Source organism: Anolis sagrei, chromosome X (assembly GCF_037176765.1).
Source record: "Anolis sagrei isolate rAnoSag1 chromosome X, rAnoSag1.mat, whole genome shotgun sequence".
NCBI classification, from domain to species: Eukaryota; Metazoa; Chordata; class Lepidosauria; order Squamata; family Dactyloidae; genus Anolis; species Anolis sagrei.
The window spans coordinates 84,078,062-84,100,687 of record NC_090034.1 but is presented as its reverse complement, the minus strand read 5'-3'; the positions used below and the strand labels follow the sequence as shown (position 1 = coordinate 84,100,687).

At 44.0% G+C, this 22,626-nt stretch overlaps 1 protein-coding gene across 1 annotated transcript; it reads left to right on the top strand.

Annotated features, from left to right (window-relative positions):
- Positions 1 to 50: 50 nt before the first annotated feature.
- TMEM54 (transmembrane protein 54) lies at positions 51 to 22,587 on the top strand. The gene is made up of 6 exons (XM_060784111.2): positions 51 to 296; positions 6,762 to 6,955; positions 11,419 to 11,478; positions 17,701 to 17,889; positions 19,629 to 19,763; positions 21,673 to 22,587. The coding sequence occupies exons 1-6, from the start codon at positions 284 to 286 to the stop codon at positions 21,763 to 21,765; spliced, it is 684 nt and encodes a 227-aa protein (XP_060640094.1). The 5' UTR covers positions 51 to 283; the 3' UTR covers positions 21,766 to 22,587.
- Positions 22,588 to 22,626: the final 39 nt, after the last annotated feature.

The following is a 22,626-nucleotide window of genomic DNA, read 5'->3' as shown; positions in this document are numbered from 1 at the left end:
CCTGGGAGGGTGGGGCTTGGCAGGTGAATCACTGGCTCCTGCGGGAAGGAGAAGGTGGAGTTTGGGGGCCCTTTTGTTCTGCAGAGCCTGGAGAGCTGGTCAGACAGGAAGAGCTGACTCCTTGCAGCAGCAACAGGAGAGGAAAGAGGAGGCTGGCCAGGAGAAGGAGCTTGGATGGTGGTCCAGGTGTGCCAAAACCAGGCGCATGAATGTGGCGATGAGGAGTCAACACTGATCGGATGCTGTAGGGCAGCTTGGATGGCCTGATCTCCTAAGAACTACCATGTGTCGCCTGGGTGAGTGGCCACCTTCCCAAGGTCAACAAGGAGGAGCACCAAGGAAGCAATGTACCAGGGCCAGAGATAAGGGGCAGATCCATATTCGGGGTTGGACTAGATGACCTTTGGAGATCCCTTTCCTCTCCTGGAAGGCAGCAAAGTGTTGAGCCGAGACGATATCCAATTAACGCGATGTAACAAAATTTGAAAAAAATCTGCTCCTGGTTTGAAAGTGTTATTTCTTCTTTAATTATGCAGCACTTACTTTGAAAGTAGTCCTTCTACTCCAGAAACTTTGTTTTTTGTGGCTGCCACAAACTATGCTGAATTGCTTGAGGCTTGATGAGAAATTCATTGAAAAACTATCACAACATGTGCTGCAGGGTGTCCTGCAACAACAAAGTTTTTGTAGTTGAACCAACTTTCCCTATGTTTTTTTAAATGATATAGCCAATTAGCAAATGGCATTTATAACCCAAGGACAAAAATTATGTTACATAGTGTAATTTCTGCAAATTTTGGGGTTGGATTAGATGGCCTTTTGGGGTATTTCTCTTCTTCTGGGAGGTGGCAAGACACAAACCAAAGGTGCATCCGAATAATATCTGCACTGCCAAGGGTTGGATGCTGATTTGTTTTGTGAGACGTGGATAATTTTGGAAATTTTATTATTTGTCCAGCACCTTAAGGCATTGAATGTTCGCTGATTCGTTGTAAACCGCCCAGAGTCCCTACTGCAGCGTTTCTCAACCTGGGGATCAGGACCGCTGGGGGGGGGGGGGGGTCACAGAGGGGTCGCCAAAGACCATCAGAAAACACAGTATTTTATGTTGGTCTTGGAGGTTCTGTGGGAAGTTTGGCCTAATTCTATCGTTGGTGGGTTCAAAGGGCTCTTTAATTGTAGGTTAACTATAAATCCCAGCAACTACAACTCCCAAATGTCAAGGTCTATTTCCCTCAAACTCAATCAGTATTCACATTTGGACATATTAAGTATTCATGCCAAGTTTGATCCAGATCCATCATTGCTTGAGTCCACAGTGCTCTACAGATGTAGATGAACTACAACTCCAAAACTACTCAATGCCCATCAAACCTTTCCAGTTTTTTCTGTTGGTCATGGGGGTTCTGTGTGCCAAGTTTAGTTCAATTCCATCATTGGTTGAGTTCAGAATGCTCTTTGACTGTAGGTGAACTATAAATCCCAGCAACTACAACTCCCAAATGTCAAGGTCTATTTTCCCCAAACTCCATCAGTATTCACATTTGGACATATTAAGTATTTGTGACAAGTCTGATCCAGATCCATCATTGTTTGAGTCCACAGTGCTTTCTGGATGTAGGTGAACTACAGTTCCCAAACTCAATGTCAATGCCCACCAAACCCTTTCAGTATTTTCTGTTGCTCATGGGAGTTCTGTGTGCCAAGTTTGGTTCAATTCCATCATTGGTGGAGTTCAGAATGCTCTTTGATTGTAGGTGAACTATAAATCCCAGCAACTACAACTCCCAAAAGACAAAATCAATCCTCCCCTTCCCCCAACCCCACCAGTGTTCAAATTTCTGTGTGCCGGGTATTTGTGCCCAATTTGGTCCAGTGAATGAAAATACATCCTGTATATCAGATATGTACATTATGATTCATAACAGTAGCAAAATTACAGTTATGAAGTAGCGACAAAAATAATGTTATGGTTGGGGGCCACCACAACATGAGGAACTGTATCAAGGGGTAGCAACATGTGTCCTAACTTTTCCCTTATTAATTGCAATATTTCTACATTAAAAGGTCTCAGGGTGGCTTCTCATAAAGTCAACTGAAAACTATTTAAAAGATGCATCCAACAATCCAGCAAGTTCACACAAGCTGAAAATAGTTCATCGGTAATATTTCCTAAAGCAATGATTCTAATCCCAGACTCCCTTTTCATGGCAGAAAAAGGCCTTATGGGTTAAAAGGTGTGTCCTTTCCAACGTATTGTCTTTAGAAAGGTTGTTGTGAGTTTCCCGGTCTGTATGGCCATGTTCCAGAAGCATTCTCTCCTGACGTTTCTCCCACATCTATGGCAGGCATCCTCAGAGGTTGTGAGGTCTGTTGGAAACTAGGCAAGTGGAATCTGTGGAATTATGTCCAGAGTGGGAGAAAGAACTCTTGCCTGTTGGAGGCCAGCGTGAATGTTACCATTGGCCACCTTGATTAGCATTAAATAGCCTTGCGGCTATTCAATTCCAGGCAGGAAACAATCAGAGCTAGTTAACACCTCCCAACAAAGGATTCCTCCAGGCAGGAAACAGCCAGGTTTTGAAGTTGCAAGTCTATTCAATGCTAATCAAGCTGGCTAATAATGTGTTGTCAAAGGCTTTCATGGCCGGAGTCGTTGAGTTGCTGTGGGTTTACAACCATGTTCCAGAAGCATTCTCTCCTGACGATTCACCGACATCTATGGCAGGCATCCTCAGAGATTGTGAGGTCTTGCAGCCTTGCAGCTATTCAATTCCAGACAGGAAACAATCAGGGCCAGTTAACACCTCCCAACAAAGGATTCTCCCAGGCAGGAAGCAGTCAGGTTTTGAAGTTGCAAGGCTATTCAACGCTAATCAAGCTGGCCAACTGCAACATTCACTCTTGCCTGAATTGAATAGCCATGAATAGTCTTGCAGTTTCAAAACCTGGCTGCTTCCTGCCTGGGGGAATCCTTTGTTGGGAGGTGTTAGCTGGCCTTGATTGCTTCCAGTCTGGAATTGAATAGCTGCAAGGCTATTCAGTGCTCATCAAGGTGGCCAAAGGCAACATTCACACTTGTCTTCAACAGACAAGACCAGGAAAGGCTTTCTCAACACCTTTTGTCTTGTGTAAATCCAATAATTTCCCCCAAAGTTCAGATCCCACCTGCCTGGCATATTGGATGGCACCAAGGTTTTGGGATTTTCTAATGGAAAGATAATGACCTCTGTTCCCGTTCGATGTTTAACAAGTGGTTAATCTTTAAAGACACTGACTTGTTTGCGAAGGAAATGCCGCATTACCTGGGACTTCCTTATGGCCCTTAGGTCAACATACCACAATTCCTGATCTGGGGAGGGATTTTATGCTTGGAAAATAGCTGGCTGATAAGATCCGAATCTGGAGCCTCAGGGCAGGAATGTGGCTGGTATCTGTGTGCGTGCCTATTGTCTCCCATGCGGTGGTTTTCCTTGATAGTGGGCAGCCTGGCAGTTGTGCCTCGAATGCAAATTCAACAGTGGATTGCCTGCATAGGTAGAGAGTTGGGCTAGATGACCTCTGAGGTCCCCTCCAACTGGAAAAGTTCTATGAAACTTCCTTTTTACTGGCAAAGGGTACGTCTACACTGAAAAATGAATGCAGTTTGGCACCAGCTCAGACTGCCGTGGCTCTATGCCTGTGGTTATCAACCTTCCTAATACCGCGACCCCTTAATACAGTTCCTCATGTTGTGGTGACCCCCCAACCATAAAATTATTTTCGTTACTACTTCATAACTGTAATTTTGCTACTGTTATGAATCGTAATGTAAATATCTGATATGCAGGATGTATTTTCATTCACGGGACCAAATTTGGCACAAATACCCGACACACAGAAATTTGAATACTGGTGGGGCTTGGGGGTTTGATTTTGTTATTTGGGAGTTGTAGCTGTTGGGATTTATAGTAACCTACAATCAAAAAGCATTCTGAACTCCATCAGCGATGGAATTGAACCAATCTTGGCACTCAGAACTCCCATAACCAACAGAAAATAGTGGAAGGGTTTGGTGGGCATCGACCTTGAGTTTGGGAGTTGTAGTTCACCTACACCCAGAGAGCACCGTGGGTGTAAACAATGATGGATCTGGACCAAATCTCCCACGAATACTGAACATGGCACTCAGAACGCCCATGACCAACAGAAAATACTGGAAGGGTTTGGTGGGCATCGATCTTGAGTTTGGGAATTGTAGTTCACCTACACCCAGAGAGCAGCGTGGGCTTAAACAATGATGGATCTGGACCAAATCTGGCACAAATACTCAACATGGCACTCAGAACGCCCATGGCCAACAGAAAATAGTGGAAGGGTTTGGTGGGCATCGACCTTGAGTTTGCGAGTTGTAGTTCACCTACACCCAGAGAGCAGCGTGGGCTTAAACAATGATGGATCTGGACCAAATCTGTCACGAATACTCAACATGCCCAAATGTGAACACTGATGGAGGTTGGGGGAAAATAGACCTTGATATTTGGGAGTTGTACTTGTTGGGATTTATAGTTCACCTACAATCAAAAAGCATTCTGAACTCCATCAACAATGGAATTGAACCAATCTTGGCACACAGCGCTCCCATGACCAACAGAAAATACTGGAAGGGTTTGGTGGGCGTCTACCTTGAGTTTGGGAGTTTTAGTTCACCTTTATTCAGAAAGCACTGTGGTCTCAAACAATGATGGATCTGGACCAAATCTGGCATGAATACTCCACATGCCCAAATGTGAACATTGATGGAGTTTGGGGGAAAAATAGACCTTGATATTTGGGAGTTGTAGTTGCTGGGATTTATAGTTCACCTACAATCAAAAAGCATTCTGAACTCCATCAACAATGGAATTGAAACAATCCTGGCACACAGAGCTCCCGTGACCAACAGAAAATACTGGAAAGGCTTGATGGACATGGACCTTTGGAGTTGTAGTTCACCTACATCCAGAGAGCACTGTGGACTCAAACAATGATGGATCTGGACCAAACTTTGTTCTTAAGACTATCAGAAATATGTGTTTTTTGGTGGTCTTTGGCAACCCCTCTGACACTCTCTTTACAACCCCTGACCCCCAGGTTGAGAAACCCTGCTCTATGCGATAGAATCCTGGGATTTGCAGTTTTGCAAGGTCTTGAGCCTCCTTTGCTTCCCCAAACTACAACTTTTATGTTCCCATAGCATAACATTGAGGCATGGCGGTTGAAGTGATGTCAAGCTTCATTCATTATGCTGTGTCAATAAAATAAATTAGATTATTATGATTTTTAAAATATTTATCCTGGAAATCCTTGCGGATGGTAACTTACCCTTTAAACAAGGTTAGATATTAAAAGAAAGGCCACACTTTTCATAATCTGAAGTAGACTTAACAGCCACGTTTACTTTCCTGCTCCTGGTTTTATGCAGTTCGGTATATTATCCAAGTGCTGTCCCAAATTGATCAACTTTGCTATCACAAAATTGGGGATTTTTACTAGAAAGGATATTGGGATGCTTGGTCAGGACTACCAAGCCAAGACCTGGATCCTGGGTTGATTCCTTGTGATGCCTTGAGCATGAAGCCCACTTTGCCATGCGCAATTCAGATGTGAAACAAGTCTTACAAGAAAAGCATATAGACCAGGACTGGGCAAACTTTGGGCCTCCAGGTGTTTTGGATTTCAACTCCCACAATTCCTAACAGCCTCAGGCCCTTTCTTTTCCCCCCTCAGCCGCTTACTGAATGAGTCTCCCTTATATAGAATCCTAGATTTGGAAGGGATTCCCAAGGGCCATCCAGTCCAACCCCCTTCTGTCAGCAGAAAATGCACAATCAAAACCTTCCCAACAGATGACCATCCAGCCTGTTTAAAGATCTTCAGAAAAGGAGATGATAGATAGAGTTGGAAGGGATTCCCAAGTGCCATTCTGTCCAACCCCCTTCTGTCGGCAGGTAAAGCAAAATCAAAGCTTTCCAGACAGATGGCCATCAAGCCTGTTTAAAAATCCCCGGAGAAGGACATGGTAGAGATAGATAGAAACCTAGAGTTGGAAGGGATTTCCAAGGGCCATCCAGTCCAACCCCCTTCTGTCGGCAGGAAAAGCACAATCAAAGCCCTCCAGACAGATGGCCATCCAGCCTGTTTAAAGATCCCCAGAAAAGGAGATGGTAGATAGATAGAATCCTAGAGTTGGAAGGGATTCCCAAGGGCCATCCAGTCCAAACCTCTTCTGTCAGCAGGTAAAACACAATCAAAACCTTCCAGACAGATGGTATCCAGCCTGTTTAAAGATCCCCAGAATAGGAGAGGGGAGATAGATAGAATCCTAGAGTTGGAAGGGACTCCCAAGGGCCATCCAGTCCAACCCTCTTCTGTCGGCAAGAAAAGCACAATCAAAGCCCTCCAGACAGATGGACATTCAGCCTGTTTAACGATCCCAGAAAAGGAGAGGGTAGATAGATAGAATCCTAGAGTTGGAAGGGACTCCCAAGGGCCATTCAGTCCAACACCTTTCTGGCAGGCAGGAAAAGCACAACCAAAGGCTATCCAGCTTCTGTTTAAAAGCCTCCAAGGAAAGAGCCTCCATCACTGGACCCCCAGGCAGTGAGTTCCCCTGTTGAACAGCTCTTCTTATGGATGGGAGGTTCTTCCTCATGTTCAGGTGGGATCTCCTTTCCAGGAGATTGCACCTCCTCTGGGATGTTGAGGTCTGAATCTGAGCTCTTTTCTTCCCACCCTTCCAGACCACCTAAGCCCAAGTTGCACCCAGAAGCTCCTGATGAAAACGGGCCTCATCCTAATTGTCATCGGCCACCTCAACTTCATCACCGGAGCTCTGGTCCATGGCACAGTGCTGCGCCACATCGCCAACCCCAGGGACACCATCTCCTTGCAGTACGCTGTCTCCAACATTGTGACCGTCGTCTCCGCCATCTTGGTATGCATACTTTCCTTGTATCCTTTTTATGGTCAGAGGGAGTCATCGGAAAAGGCCGTTGCATGTATTTCCCATTGCATATATGACCCATGTAGTAATTTTATTGATTAGCCCTGAGGCCAGGGGTCCTCAAACTTTTTAAACCGGGGGCCAGTTCACTGTCCCTCAGACCGTTGGAGGGCCGGACTATAGTTTTTTTATTTAAAAAAATCAATAAAATATTCCTATGCACATGGCACATATCTTATTTTGCTGTGTGGAAAGGCCCTAAGAGGGTTAGGGTTCTTTCTAGCCCTCTTTAGGCAATAATTCCAGGAGCAGAGAATGGGAAATCGTCCTATTTCTAGTCTGAACAAAATCTGGCTACCAGTATTAAAAAAAACTCTAAAATTATAACTGTAAATAAAGAACAACACTCAAACACAGGGGAACTCCAGACAAGAAACAATCAGGGCCAGCTAATCACCTCTCAACAAAGGATTCTCCCTAAAAACTGTCAGGCTATGAAATGGTAATCAAGGTGGCCAATTGAAACATTCATACCTACCTCCAACAGACAAGAGTTCTTTCTCCCACCCCAGATCTTCCACAATTTTCCTAGTTAAAGGTTTTCCTCTGACATGAAGTCCAGTCGTGTCCAACTCTGGGGGGTGGTGCTCATCTTCATTTCTAAGTTGAAGAGCCGGCGTTGTCCGTAGACACCTCCAAGGTCATGTGGCCAGCATGGAGCACCGTTACCTTCCCGCCGGAGCGGTACCTATTGATCTACTCACATTTGCATGTTTTTGAACTGCTAGGTTGGCAGAAGCTGGGGCTGACATCGGAAGCTTATGCTGCTCCCCAGATTCGAACCTGCAACCTTTTGGTCAACAAGTTTAGTAGCTCAGTGGTTTAACCCACTGTGCCACCGGGTGCTCCAATACATGTTAGCAGTCTTCAAAAAGTTCAGCTTTTTGCAACTCAGAGCCCCTCCATGCAACTGAATAAAATCCCACATAAAATCTGCTTTGAACTGGGTTATCTGAATCCACACTGCCATATATCCCAGTTCAAAGCAGATATTGTGGGGTTTTCTTCCTTGATATTCTGGGGACCCTTCCACACAGCCCTCTATCCCAGAATATCAAGGCAAAAAAAACAAACAAACCCCACAATATCTGCTTTGAACTGGAATATATGGCAGTGTGGATTCAGATAACCCAGTTCAAAGCAGATATTGTGGGGTTTTCTTCCTTGATATTCTGGGGACCCTTCCAAACAGCCCTCTATCCCAGAATATCAAGGCAAAAAAAAAACCCCACAATATCTGCTTTGAACTGGAATATATGGCAGTGTGGATAACCCAGTTCAAAGCAGATACTGTGGCTGGCATGGCTGCATGGAGCAGCACCGCGCGCTCACACGTAAAGCATCTCGCGAGGTGCTTTACACGCGAGTAGACCCCGCGGAGCAGCCTCCCTTGGCTGGCTCACACTGCGCATTGGCCCTGATGGGCAGCCTGAGCCTGCCAAGGGAGGAGCAGCACCGCACCGCGTACTCACGCGTAAACACCTCACGAGGTGCTTTACACGCGAGTAGACCCCCGCGGAGCAGCCTCCCTTGGCTGGCTCTGCTCTGCGGGGTCTACTCGTGCGTAAAGCACCTCGCGAGGTGTTTACGCGCGAGTAGACCCCGCGGAGCAGCTTCCCTTGGCTGGCTCACGCTGCGCATCGCCCCCGATGGGCAACGTGAGCCTGCCAAGGGAGGGGGGCTGTGGGGGGGGGCGCTCCTCCCCCGCGGGCCGGATAGGTGCCCTTGGCGGGCCGGAAGTGGCCCGCGGGCCGTAGTTTGGGGACCCCTGCCTTAGGCCATATCACAATACAAACTAATTAATTAATTAATTAAATAAATATGATAAGATATGATAAAACCGAGTATATACATCATATTTCCTTATCACCCCTACAATTTACCCTCATCACCCCACATATGTGGTTCTCAAACATATTGTTTGACTCATTGTATATGTGTCCCATGGCATATGTATCCCATTCCATATATGTACCCTTGCATATATGTACCATTGCATATATATTCCATTGTATATATGTCCCATTGCATATGTGTCACTTGCATATATGTACCCTTGCATATATGTACCCTTGCATATATGTACCCTTGTATTTATGTCCCATTGCATATATATCCTGTTGCATATATATCCTGTTGCATCTATGTCCCCTTGCATATATGTCCCATTGTATATGTGCCCCATTGCATATATGTACCCTTGCATATATGTGCACTTGCATATATGTACCCTTGCATTTCTGTCCCATCGCATAAATGTCCCTTTGCATATATGTCCCATTTCATATATGTACCCTTGCATATATATACCTTTGTATTTATGTCCAATTGCATATATGTCCCATTGCATATGTGTCCCCTTGCATATCTGTCCCATTGTATATGTGTCCCACTGCATAAATATCCCCTTGCATTTATATATATACCCTTGTATTTATGTCAAATTGCACATATGTCTCATTACATATATGTCCCATTGCATATGTGTCCCATTGCATATATGTCCCATTGCATATGTGTCCTCTTGCATATCTGTCCCATTCTATATGTGTCCCATCGCATAAATATCCCTTTGCGCATATGTCCCATTGCATATGTGTCCCATTATATATGTCCTACTGTGCTTCTTCCATGCTTTTCAATGGGTTGCCATTAAGCTATATGTAATAGACTTTGGTTAACTCAGAGAACCCCTATAAATGCCACCTTCAATTCAGGAGGAAAGATGGGATATACGTAAATCAAATAAGCATATAAATACCCATCTTAAAGTATCATCTCATGGTTCTTTTCGTGATAGGAAAAAAAATTAGACTATAGAACAAGTGGAATAGTTTGCTCAAGGAAGTTTCCATTTACCAAAGCAAAGCAAAGCTATCATGTTTGTGTAATGCCTTCTTATGGAGATGTCTGCCTACTTATGGAGATCTCTGTGGATTTTCCATTAGATTTTCTTCAACAAGGAATATTTAAAGTGGTTTTGCTAATCCCTCGCTCTGAAATAAAGCCTAAAAGAACCTAGGTTTCATTGGCGGTCCTTTTAAGCTTGGACTTTTGGGCTGCCATTCCCAGAGTTCCCAAACTTGGTGGATTCTGGAAGCGACAGCCCCAAAACACTCCTGGTACCTTGGAAGATCTATCCTGCGCCAATTAGGAGAAAGGGACCAAGGCTAGAACTCATGGATGGATGTACCTTCAAATTGCCTGCTGATAAATGGGGACCCCATAAATTTCATAGGATTTTCTTAGGCAAGGAATGCCTATTCCTTTCTCTGAAATATAGCCTACAGTATTGATTTGTGGTTTCCCATCCAAGGACTGACCCTGCTTAACTTCCAAGATCATCTCAGTTCTGGTGCCTTACATTACATGCATAACATTACTTTCGATGCTACTTCATAACTGTAATTTTGCTACTGTTATGATTCACAATGTAAATATCTGAAAAGGATGTATTTCCATTCACTGGACCAAACTAAGCACAAATACCCCATACACCTAAATTTGAATTCAATTGAGATTTGGGGGGGGTGGGGTGGTGGTATTGATTTTGTCATTTGGGAGTTGTAGTTGCTGGGATTTATAGTTCACCTACACTCAAAGAGCATTCCGGCATTCCGGATTCCACCAGCGATGGAATTGGGACAAACTTGGCACACAGAACTCCCATAACCAACAGAAAATACTGGAAGGGTTTGGAGGTGTAGTTCACCTACATCCAGAGAACACTGTGGACTCAAACAATGATGGATCTGGACCAAACTTGGCACAAATGCTCAATATGCCCAAATGTGAACACTGGTGGAGTTTGGGGAAGATAGACCTTGACATTTGGGAGTTGTGGTTTCTGGGATTTATAGTTCACCTACAATGAAAGAGCATTCTGAACTCCACCGACGATAGAATTGGGCCAAACTTCCCACAAAGAACCCCCATGACCACCAGAAAATACTGTGTTTTATTATGGTCTTTGGTGACCCCTCTGACACCCCCTCATGACCCCCTCAGGGGTCCTGACCCCCAGGTTGAGAAACACTGTTTTAGGGTATTTCAAACCTTTGCTGTTCTTAATAAGCTTCCATTCATAAGGCTGCTATAACTTGAAGCGGATTTGATAGTTCATAGTAAGTGCCCACACTTTTGGGCCTAATGGGTCCCTTCTGTGGTCAATATTTTTCCTCCCAAACTCGGTTTTATCGTAGCATAAGCCAAAATGATGTGGTGTTTATTGTTCTTATTGGGACCCTATGATTGGCCTGCAGAGGCATCAAACACTGCTCCATTGATGTGTATTCATTCTCCCCTGGAGATGCAGCTGGGATTTGGGAGCTCCGCGAGAGCAATGTGGCATAGATATTGTGTCTCATTCCCTGACATCTGCGTTCTCTTGGCAGACAATCTCCTGCGGCATCGCAGCCATTGTACTCTCTCGATACATCTCCCGGAAACCGCTGGTAAGAAATGCCCGTTTTCTCTTAAGCTGCCAGTCGTCTTTCAGAGCAAGAGAGACCTGAAATATGCCGTGTTACTGATGGGAGGCATATTTGGACATACAGTTTGAGCATCCAGAATTCTGAAATCCAAAATCCCCAAACCCGGGGAACTGAAATAGTAGCACCTTTGCTCTGCAATAATTCAATGTACACAATATTTAAAAAAATGAACAAAATTATGAATAATGTTGTTGTATGAAATCACCTTCAGACTTTATGCTAATGGTACATCTGCATTGGGGAATTAATGCAGTTTGATGCTACTTTAACTGCTGTGGTTCAATAGGACGGTGTCCTGGGAGTTGTAGCTTTACAAGGTCTGCCCATAAGTATTTGGGCTTCGCCAAACTGCAACTCCTAGGATCTATAGTATTAAACTATGGTCATTGAAGTGTGGATGCATCCAATGAAACATAAATGTATTTTATGCTTCGACGTTGGTGCCATATCCAAGGTAGCACATTCTATCTGTGTATGCAAATACAAACATTCCAAATTCTGAATACGAGGGGTGTTCATTAAAGATTTCCCCTGACCCACTTCCTGTGGACTGAGAGCAATGAAACTTGGCCCAGTTCTGAGTCCTCCTCTCCATAGGTGCCACCTAGGGACACACACTTCTCCCATCTTTTTAATCAGCTGTAAACACCTTGCTTGTAGAAGTCAACAAGTTGCTCCAAAAGCCACGTTGTGGGTTTGGAAATCAGAGTCTCATGATCCGCAAAATGTTTGGCCTTCAGAAATAACTTAACTGTTGGAAAGAGGTGGAAATCCAATGTTGCAAGGTCAGGTGAATAAGGGGAATGAGGTAGAATTTCAAAGCCACAGGAGAACGCTTCCATTTGGGCAACATGTGAGTTGTGAACTGGTGCACTGTCTTGCAGAAGGCGAGCATGCCACATTGTCTCTTGGTTTTGATGGCCTCCCGCAGTTTCCCCGGCAGTGAAGCATAGTATGCCCCAGTGATCATTATACCCTTTGCTAGGAAATTCATCAATACTACTCTATGCTGGTCCCAAAATACTGTGAGCATGAGTTTGCCTGCTGAGAGTTGGGCACGTGACTTCTTTGGAGGCAGTGAGCCATGATGCTTCCATTGCATCGACTGGACTTTAGTCTCAGGATCATAGTGATGGACCCATCTTTCACCCTTTGTGATCACTCTGTTGACAAAGTCCTCCTGGTTTCCATGGCACATCATTGTCAATAGAGCCTGAGAGCATTCAACTCGTTCCTGCTTCTGGAAAGGTGTGAGCAGTCGGGAGACCCAGCCAGCGGATACCTTACGCATGTGAAGATGGTATTGGATGATTTTTTCCATGGACCCCACACTAATCTTGACATTTTGGGCTAAGTGGCAATTAGATATGCGGCGATTTTACACAATGGTGACCTCCACTTGATAGATGGTGTGTTTATCAATAGCGGAGTGGGGTTGCCCTGGAATTGGAGCTGCTTGCACCAAAGTCCGACCACATTTGAATTGGGTTGTTGTAGGTTTTTTCGGGCTATATGGCCATGGTCTAGAGGCATTCTCTCCTAACGTTTCGCCTGCATCTATGGCAAGCATCTTCAGAGGTAGTGACCTCACTTCCTCTAAGGATGCTTGCCATAGATGCAGGCGAAACATCAGGAGAGAATGCCTCAAGACCATGGCCATATAGCCCGAAAAAACCTACAACAACCCAGTGATTCCGGCCATGAAAGCCTTCGACAAAACATTTGAATTGATGATGCCAGTTCTTGACTACATAGAATCATAGAATCATAGAATCAAAGAGTTGGAAGAGACCTCATGGGCCATCCAGTCCAACCCCCTGCCAAGAAGCAGGAATATTGCATTCAAATCACCCCTGACAAATGGCCATCCAGCCTCTGCTTAAAAGCTTCCAAAGAAGGAGCCTCCACCACACTCCGGGGCAGAGAGTTCCACTGCTGAACGGCTCTCACAGTCAGGAAGTTCTTCCTAATGTTCAGATGGAATCTCCTCTCTTGTAGTTTGAAGCCATTGTTCCGCGTCCTAGTCTCCAAGGAAGCAGAAAACAAGCTTGCTCCCTCCTCCCTGTGGCTTCCTCTCACATATTTATACATGGCTATCATATCTCCTCTCAGCCTTCTCTTCTTCAGGCTAAACATGCCCAGTTCCCTAAGCCGCTCCTCATAGGGCTTGTTCTCCAGACCCTTGATCATTTTAGTCGCCCTCCTCTGGACACATTCCAGCTTGTCAATATCTCTCTTGAATTGTGGTGCCCAGAATTGGACACAATATTCCAGATGTGGTCTAACCAAAGCAGAATAGAGGCGTAGCATTACTTCCTTAGATCTAGACACTATGCTCCTATTGATGCAGGCCAAAATCCCATTGGCTTTTTTTGCCGCCACATCACATTGTTGGCTCATGTTTAACTTGTTGTCCACGAGGACTCCAAGATCTTTTTCACATGTACTGCTCTCGAGCCAGGCATCACCCATTCTGTATCTTTGCATTTCATTTTTTCTGCCAAAGTGGAGTATCTTGCATTTGTCACTGTTGAACTTCATTTTGTTAGTTTTGGCCCATCTCTCTAATCTGTCAAGATCGTTTTGAATTCTGCTCCTGTCCTCTGGACTATTGGCTATCCCTCCCAATTTGGTGTCGTCTGCAAACTTGATGATCATGCCTTCTACATCATAAGACAGCAAATCATCACCATAAACCTCTTTCATCTCATTGAATGTCTCCTTTGGTGTGCGGCCTTTCAAGTCAAGGAACTTGAGGACTGCTCTGTATTCCACTGGGTCCATTATCAAACCTCCCACCACTTCAGCACCTGTAAAATCAAGACCGTTATTAATTCTGAGTTGTAAATTGGTACATAACCTATTGAGACTTATATCATTACACATGTGCAGTTTCAGCGACGTGTGATAAATAGAACTGGGTCAGATGAAATCGTTAATGAATGCCTCTCGTAAAATCCCAAATCTGCATCATCTTTAGAAATTCGAATAAAAGGTAACCAACCTGTAATGTTACAGGTTTAAAAAATGGCTCAGGAAGAATAACATAATTTTGTGGGATTTTCTGCATCCATCTAATTAATATCACACAGTAAAAGGAGCATCCTGCAGAAAAAAGACGTCATTTTTGTGCATATAATAAAATAATGTATTTTCCATCTAGTAAATGAGCTTCCTAAACAGGAAACTCAATTTCCTGTCTGGGGAACCTGTTTTCTCTGCAGATATATATTATGCACAAGATTAGAAGATGTTTGGATACAGGGAGAAGTTGCAATCCACTGTTTTTCTTCTCCAACTTGCAATTATTCGGATAGTGAAGGATTTGCTTCCCTGTCTGCCAGAAGTGAGCAACTTGCATAAAGGTGTAAATGTGCTTTTTATTTGCTCCTAGTCATGGCACGAGCTGGCAGCTTTGCCACCTGCTACATCCAGAATATCAGATAATGGCTTGGAAAGCTTGGTCTTTCCAAAGTTCATTAAATCTGCTGTTGGAGACTTCAGATAAAAATGCCACACCCCAGCAGGGCGTTTTCCAAAGCCGTTTGTTTATGATCTTGAACTCACAAAATCGCAAGTCTAGGGCTCCAAAGTCCATTTTCTTCAAAGGGCTTAGTGTATACATGCTTCCCCGCTTCTGTGTTTGCAGAGTCCTCATAGGGCACAATCCAGGCGGGAGTTTCTTGAGACCTATTGTAATGAATGGGAAACATGCAAGAGCACCAATGCCTCCCGTTGTCCCCAGGGCTCAATGATGCCCCAATCAGAACCCCAAAAGCTTGGCAGCTGCAGGACAGAGATGTGGAATTATTATTATTATTATTATTATTATTATTATTATTATTTGATACACAACAAGATTAGTACACAGCAAACAAGATCACTATGCTGCCTTTGTATTACATCACACATCATACACTTCCCAAGTGCCTAGGACTGTGTGATGTATCCGCAAATAATGCATGCAGATCCGAGTAGGGTGGCCTTTTGCAGCTGACAGATGGTAATTTTGTCAGCGCCGATTGTTTTTAAGTGCAGGCCAAGGTCTTTAGGCACTGCACCCAGTCTGCCGATCACTGTTGTTGTTTGATGATGATGATGATGATGATGATGATTGTTGTTGTTGTTGTTGTTGTGTTTATTTATTCCCCACTTTTCCTAGCCACAAAGGAGACTTAAAACAGCTAGAAATGCCCATGCATGTTCTTAACCAAGAACTGTGTATTTGTTGGATTCTTATTTTGGGATCAGGTGGAACACTGCAATAGAGAAAGTGTCCTTCCTCTTCCTTTCAGTGTCCCAGTTTCTTTCCTTCTTCTGTTTCCCCCTTACTTCAATTGCTGCAAATTGAGCTGAAACTACAAAAAAATAACACAATGTAAGACAATTTTTGTTCCTGGGTTATAAATGTCGTTTCCTAATTGGTTGTATGATAAAAAACATGGAAAAAGTGTATTAAACTGCAAAAACTTTGTCTTTGCAAGAGATACATCCTGCAGCAGCACATTTTGCTATAGTTTTTCAATGAATATCTCATTGAGTCTCAATCAATTCAACGGTTTGTGGCAGCCACAAAAACAAAGTTTCTGGAGTGGAACAATTACTTTCAAAGTAAGGACTGGACACTTAAACAGGAAATAACACTTTCAAATCAGGAATAGATTTTTTCCCCCCAAATTTTGTTGCATATTGTAATTTATGGCCAGGATGGCCCAAAACAAAGCTCTGTGGAAACGACAGTCACAATGCTAACTCCTCCATTGGGAAAATAGCTTAGAAAGAAGGAGTGTAATTTGTGTTCAGGCTGGTTCTACATTGCTGAATTGATGCAGTTTGATGCCACTTGAACTGCCATGGCTCAATACCTTGGAAACAAGGGATATGTAGTTTGGTGAGGCACCAAGCACTCTACACTGTCAAATTAATGCAGTTTGACACCATTTTAATGGCTATGGCTCAATGCTATGGAATCATGGGATTTGTGTTTTTATAACCTCTTCAGCCTTCTCTGACAAAGAGTGCTAGTGCCTCACTAAACTACATATCCCTTGATTCCTTAAGCCCCTGGTGGCGCAGTGGGTTAAACCCCTGTGCTGGCAGGATTGAAGACCGACAGGTGAGCAGATGAGCTCCCTTTATCAGCTCCAGCTCCTCGTGCGGGGACATGAGAGAAGCCTCCCACAAGGATGATAAAAACATCAAATCATCCGGGCGTCCCCTGGGCAACGTCCTTGCAGACGGCCAATTCTCTCACACCAGAAGCAACTTGCAGTTTCTCAAGTTGCTCCTGACACGACAAAAAACAAACAAAAATAAACTAAACTACAGATCCTTTGATTCCATAGTATTGAGCCATGGCAAAGAAAATGGTGTCAAAGTGTCAAAGTGTGTTCATGTGACAATAGAGCTAACTCTGTAGAAGGCAGAGCAGAGGAAGCGTGAAATATTACTCTTCCCAGTTGAACGAAGCAGAAGCAAACAGCTGCAGCCTCTCCAGGCTTGCGCATAAGCGTACACAATTAATAACATGTAACAAAATTTGATTTTTTTTCCTGTTCCTGGTTTGAAAGTGCTGTTTCCTGTTTAATTGTGCAGTCCTTACTTTGAAAGTCATTGTTAAACTTCATAAACTTCTTTTGTGGCTGCCACAAACGATGTTGAATTGGTTGAAAGTTTGAAAAACGAGAGTAAAACGTGCTGCAGAATGTCCCGCAGAAGCAGAATTTTGGCAGTTTATTCATTGTTTTCCATGTTCTTATGATAGATTAGGAAATGAGATTATTGTATTGTTGAAGGCTTTCATGGCCAGAATCACTGAGTTGAGGACCTCACAACCTCTGAGGATGCCTGCCATAGATGAAGGCAAAACGTCAGGAGAGAATGCTTCTGGAACATGGCCGTACAGCCCGAAAAACTTACAGCAACCCAATGAGATTATTATTAGGAAATGACATTTATAATCCAGGGACAAAAATTGTGTTACATAGTATTAACTGGACATGTTGGCTATACTCTGATGCTGCTTGGCCATACAAATCTGGTTTTCATCTGGGTAGGAGAGTGCCTGGTGCACTTTGGGTCCCAGTTTTGTCTTACTATCCAAGAGGGTTTGGATTCTGCTTCTCACTGCTTGAACCAAAAAGAGATGTGTTTCTTTGGGCTTGACTCTTTCCCTCTTTCCAGAAATGGGCCGTCTTCTCCCTGAGTGTGGGCAGCACCCTGCTCTCACTCTTCTGCTCCGGAGGGCTGGCGGTGGCCATCGTGGTGACCTTTGCCAACCAGGGCCGCACCCTCCTGGAGCTCTGCACCTTCGCTAACGTGGACCTCATCCAGATCTCCCATGAGTGCCCCTTCGATCCCACCCGTGTCTACGTAAGTCTGCAGGAGCCCCTGCGCATGAAGGCTTCTATGTATGGAGGGTTTGTTTGTAAAGGAAACCTTTGAAGGCAATGACGGTTCCCCCCTAGGTTCATTATGGGAGTCAACATGTTCCTTTCTGGATGTTGTTGGGTTGCACCTTTGGATGTATCTACATCAGTGATTCTCAACTTTCCTAATGCCGCAACCCCTTAATATAGTTCCTCATGTTGTGGTGACCCCCAACCATAAAATTATTTTCGTTGCTACTTCATAACTGCAATTTTGCTACTGTTATGAATTATAATGTAAATATCTGATATACAGGATCTCTTTTCATTCAGTGGACCAAATTTGTCACAGATACCTGATACTCCTAAATTTGAATACTGGTGGGATTGGGACGTGATTGATTTTGTCATTTCGGAGTTGTAGTTGCTGGGATTTATAATTCACCTGCAATCAAAGAGCATTCTGAACTCCAACAACTATAGAATTAAACCAATCTTGGCACACAGAACACCCATGACCAACAGAAAATATTAGAAGGGTTTGGTGGACACTGACCTTGAGTTTTGGAGTTGTAGTTTACCTACACCCAGAGAGCACTGTGGACTCAAACAATGATAGATCTGGACCAAACTTGGCACAGATACTCAATATGCCCAAATGTGAACATTGGTGGAGTTTGGGGAAAATAGACCTTGACATTTGGGAGTTGTTGTTGCTGGAATTTATAGTTCACATACAATCAAAGAGCATTCTGAACCCCACCAATGATAGAATTGGGCTAAACTTATCACACAAATCCCTATGACCAACAGAAAATACTGTGTTTTCTGATGGTCTTTGGTGACCCCTTTGACACCTACTCACGACCCCCCAGGGGTCCTGACCTCCAGGTTGAGAGATGGCTGATTGTAGAACAGCTGCCATTGGATCTCACTTGAACTGCTATGTCTTTGTGCTATGGAATCCTGAGAATTTTGTAATGTACCAGCCCCTCTTTTGCGGGCAGCTTAAAGACCTTGTAAAACTACAACTCCCATACCATGGAGCCCTGGCAGTTCAAGAGGTGTCAAACTGCATTCATTCCACAGGTTAGATCCCCCCTTGGGTTAATTAACACTCACGAAAAACACTTTTTCTACCAGTTTTGGATTACACTATGTAACACGATTTTTGTTCCTGGGTTATAAATGTCATTTCCTAATTGGTTCTATCATAAACATGGGGAAAAAGTTTATTGCACTGCTTTATTTTTGCAGTCTGCACAAAAGGTTCAAAATGGCACATTGAAAGGTTAAAAATGGCAGCCACAAAAATGAAGTTTCTGGAGTATAACTACTTTCAAAGTAAGTATTGTGCAATTAAACAGAAAATAGCATTTTCAAACCAGGAGCAGACATTTTTTGTTACATAGTGTTATTTCCCAATCCCATTGCATTGCTGGTTGGAGGTACCATCTAGTAACTGTTGGTTTTGGGATGGACAGAAGGGCATCTTTGCTTCAGAGGGGAAAAAAGAGGGGACAATATGGGGTGCTTAGATCTCCCCAAGGGCTGTAATGTCTCCAGTTGTTGTGGGACTGCACCTCCCAGCATCCCTAAGTCAGGGATGACAATACTGGGAGTTGGAGTCCAACCATCTCCAAGGAGCTGCTTGATCCATATTCCCCTCCCATTCCTGAGTCTACAGCTAAGTACTGAAGAGAATTGTTTCCACACAAAAAATATTTTCTGCCCCCTCTCCAGAGCTCTGCCTTGGCCCTTTGGGGGCTTTCCTTTATCCTGGACTCCATTGAGATCGTCTTCAGCATCCGCTGCTTAATCATCGTTTCGGGGCTCCTCAACTTGAAGCTCTGTTGCAAAGGGACGCGCAAGAAGAAGGTAGGAGGAAAACGCTTGGAAACACCCTCCATATTTGGGGGAAGAGATTCCTTTGGGTGCATCTACATGGTTAGAATGAATGCAGATTGATCCCACTTAACTGCCATGTCTCAGTGCTATGGAATGATAGGAGCTGTAGTTTGGGGAGGCAGCAACACTCTTCAGCAGAAAAGGCTAAATAGATATATATATTTTTGGTTTCATAGCTGTGAGAATGTATTGTATTGCTTTGAGTGTTAGCTTTGGGTCTCCTTTTAGAGAGATGAAGCAGGATAGGAGTAATAAAGATGGTAATCAAAACAATAATAATAACTATTCTCCACTGCTGTCCATTATTATCATTGAATATACAGTGTTCCCTCACTTATTGCGGAGGTTACGCAATAAGTGAAAAACCGTGATGTAGGGACGCTATATTTATTTTAATATTTATACATTATTTTAGTAGTTATACACTATTTTAAGTCTTTATAAACTTAAAATAAAGAGAAGGAAAGGAAGGAAAGGCCCTTCAAGGCTAGAGGGAAGCAGGGAGGACTGAGGAGGGAAAGCACCTCGGAGAGCGGCAGTGGCAAAAACCCGCGAAACAGCGAAGATACTTCAATATATATATTAAATTAATATTTTTTTAACCGCGAAACAGTGAGTCCGCTAAAAGCGAACCATGAAGTAGCGAGGGAACACTGTACAGCCAACCGTCTGACAGCTTGAAAATATTCCAAGTAAAATCCAAAAACTTTGATTTGTCATTGGATATAATGGGACTTGAATGTCCATGGATTTTGGAACCAAACCCAAGGATCCACTATAACGCCCATTTATTACCTAGCCAATAGTAGTTTGTGAAAAAAAACACAATTTCTCTGCATTTATCTAAGCCCTTTTAATGCCATGGGATATTCCTTCCATCTTGTGGCCAGGAGTCCCACAGACAATACATTGCACAAAGTTCTCTTCATTACTTTTTCTTATGGGGTGCATCTCCACTGCAAAACTAATGCAGTTCTGTACCACGTGAACTGCAATTCTAGTAAATCATAGTAGTTATAGTTTCACAAAGTCCTTAGCCTTCTCCGCCAAAGAGTGTTGGTGCCTCTCCAAGCTACAAACTCTAGGACTGCAAGACATGGCAGTTCATATGGTGTCAACTGCATTAATTCTACAGTGTAGATCAGGCATGAGCAAACTTGGGCCCTCTGGGTGTTTTGGACTTCAACTCCCACCATTCCTAACAGCCTCATGCCCTTTCCTTTCCCCGCTCAGCCAGTTAAGCTTAGGTGGCTGAGGGGGAAATGGAAAGCGCCTGAGGCTGTTAGGAATTGTGGGAGTTGAAGTCCAAAACACCTGGAGAGAGGGCCCAAATTTGCCCAAGCCTGGTGTAAATGACCTGAGTCTGCCAGGATTATGATCTTTTGCTCATAGTAAAGCCCGATAATGCCCGGACCTAGAATGAGTCTTGTAGGGATGAGACTGAGAATAAAAGACTGAGAGGAGAGGAGAGAAGTCTGAGAGGAGACCTCATGAGGGCCATGTATAAATATGTGAGGGGAAGTCATAGGGAGGAGGGAGCAAGCTTGTTTTCTGCTGCCCTGGAGACTAGAACGCAATGGAACAATGGAAAGGAGATTCCACCTGAACATGAGGAAGAACTTCCTGACTGTGAGAGCTGTTCAGCAGTGGAACTCTCTGCCCCGGATTGTGCTCCTTCTTTTAAACAGAGGGTGGATGGCCATATATTGAGGGGTGCTTTGAATGCGGTTTTTCTGCTTCTTGGCAGGGGGTTGGACTGGATAGCCCACGAGGTCTCTTCCAACTATGATTCTGTGAGTCTATGATCCTGTCCCAATGACTGCTTGCAAATCTAAATTTGCACGAGTTTTCCCTTGATGTTACCTTTTTGGATTTAAAGGTCTCGCTGCAGCTGGTCCCAGTGGAGAACAGAGATGCCAGCGAAGGACGGGATCTTTTGAGGTTGGAGCGAGTGGAGACTGTGTGGCTGTAGAGCCCAACGGCTGCAGCCAAGGCGTGACCACAATTTCGGAAAGACCTTGGACAATGCAAGGACACATTCAGCCTTGAAGACGTCTCACTCCGAAAAGGACAGGAAGGAAATTTAGTGGACATTTGCATCTGCTGGGGTTTGCTCCCAGCATACCAAAATCCGTGGATGACCCAGTCCCATAATTACAGTAGAGTCTCGGTTATCCGACATAAACAGGATGACAGAACATCAGATAAACGAAAATGTCAGATAATATGGAGTCCCCTACTGTTACCCGTCCAACGTGGCACTGGACACCTAGAATATTAACAGAGACTCAAAGGTTTAAGGCAAGGCAATGCCTCGGGCTACAATCCCCCCAGAAGGAAGTGCCCGGATTCAGAAGAGGAGTGTGGAAATCACAGAGGGAAGGAGGGAGGATGCTTCTGCTTCCAGTCGTGCCTTTTTTCCTCCTTTCCTTCCTCTGCCTCATCTTGCCTCTTTCACTTATTGAGAATGGAGAGAGAGTTAGGGAGCGCTCCTTTAATTGAAGGGGAAATGCTGGAGGATAAGAGCGGTGGATAAGATGGAATGTCGGATAAGTGAAGGTCGGATAAGAGAGACTCTACTGTATATACATTATATAAAATAGCAAATAACTCAAATGAATACCAGGGAGGAATGAAGGAGCTATGAAACAGTGGGAGGCATCAGCATTGAGCAAGATCAAGATTTAGGAAAAAATTAAGAAAAATTCCTTTGGATGCAGGACTTATGGATAGGGAGGACTCAACTGTATTCAATCTCCATTGTGGATGAAAGTCTGGAGATAACTAAGCCTCCAATGGAAAATGTAGCAAAATATCGCTTTCCATCAACCTG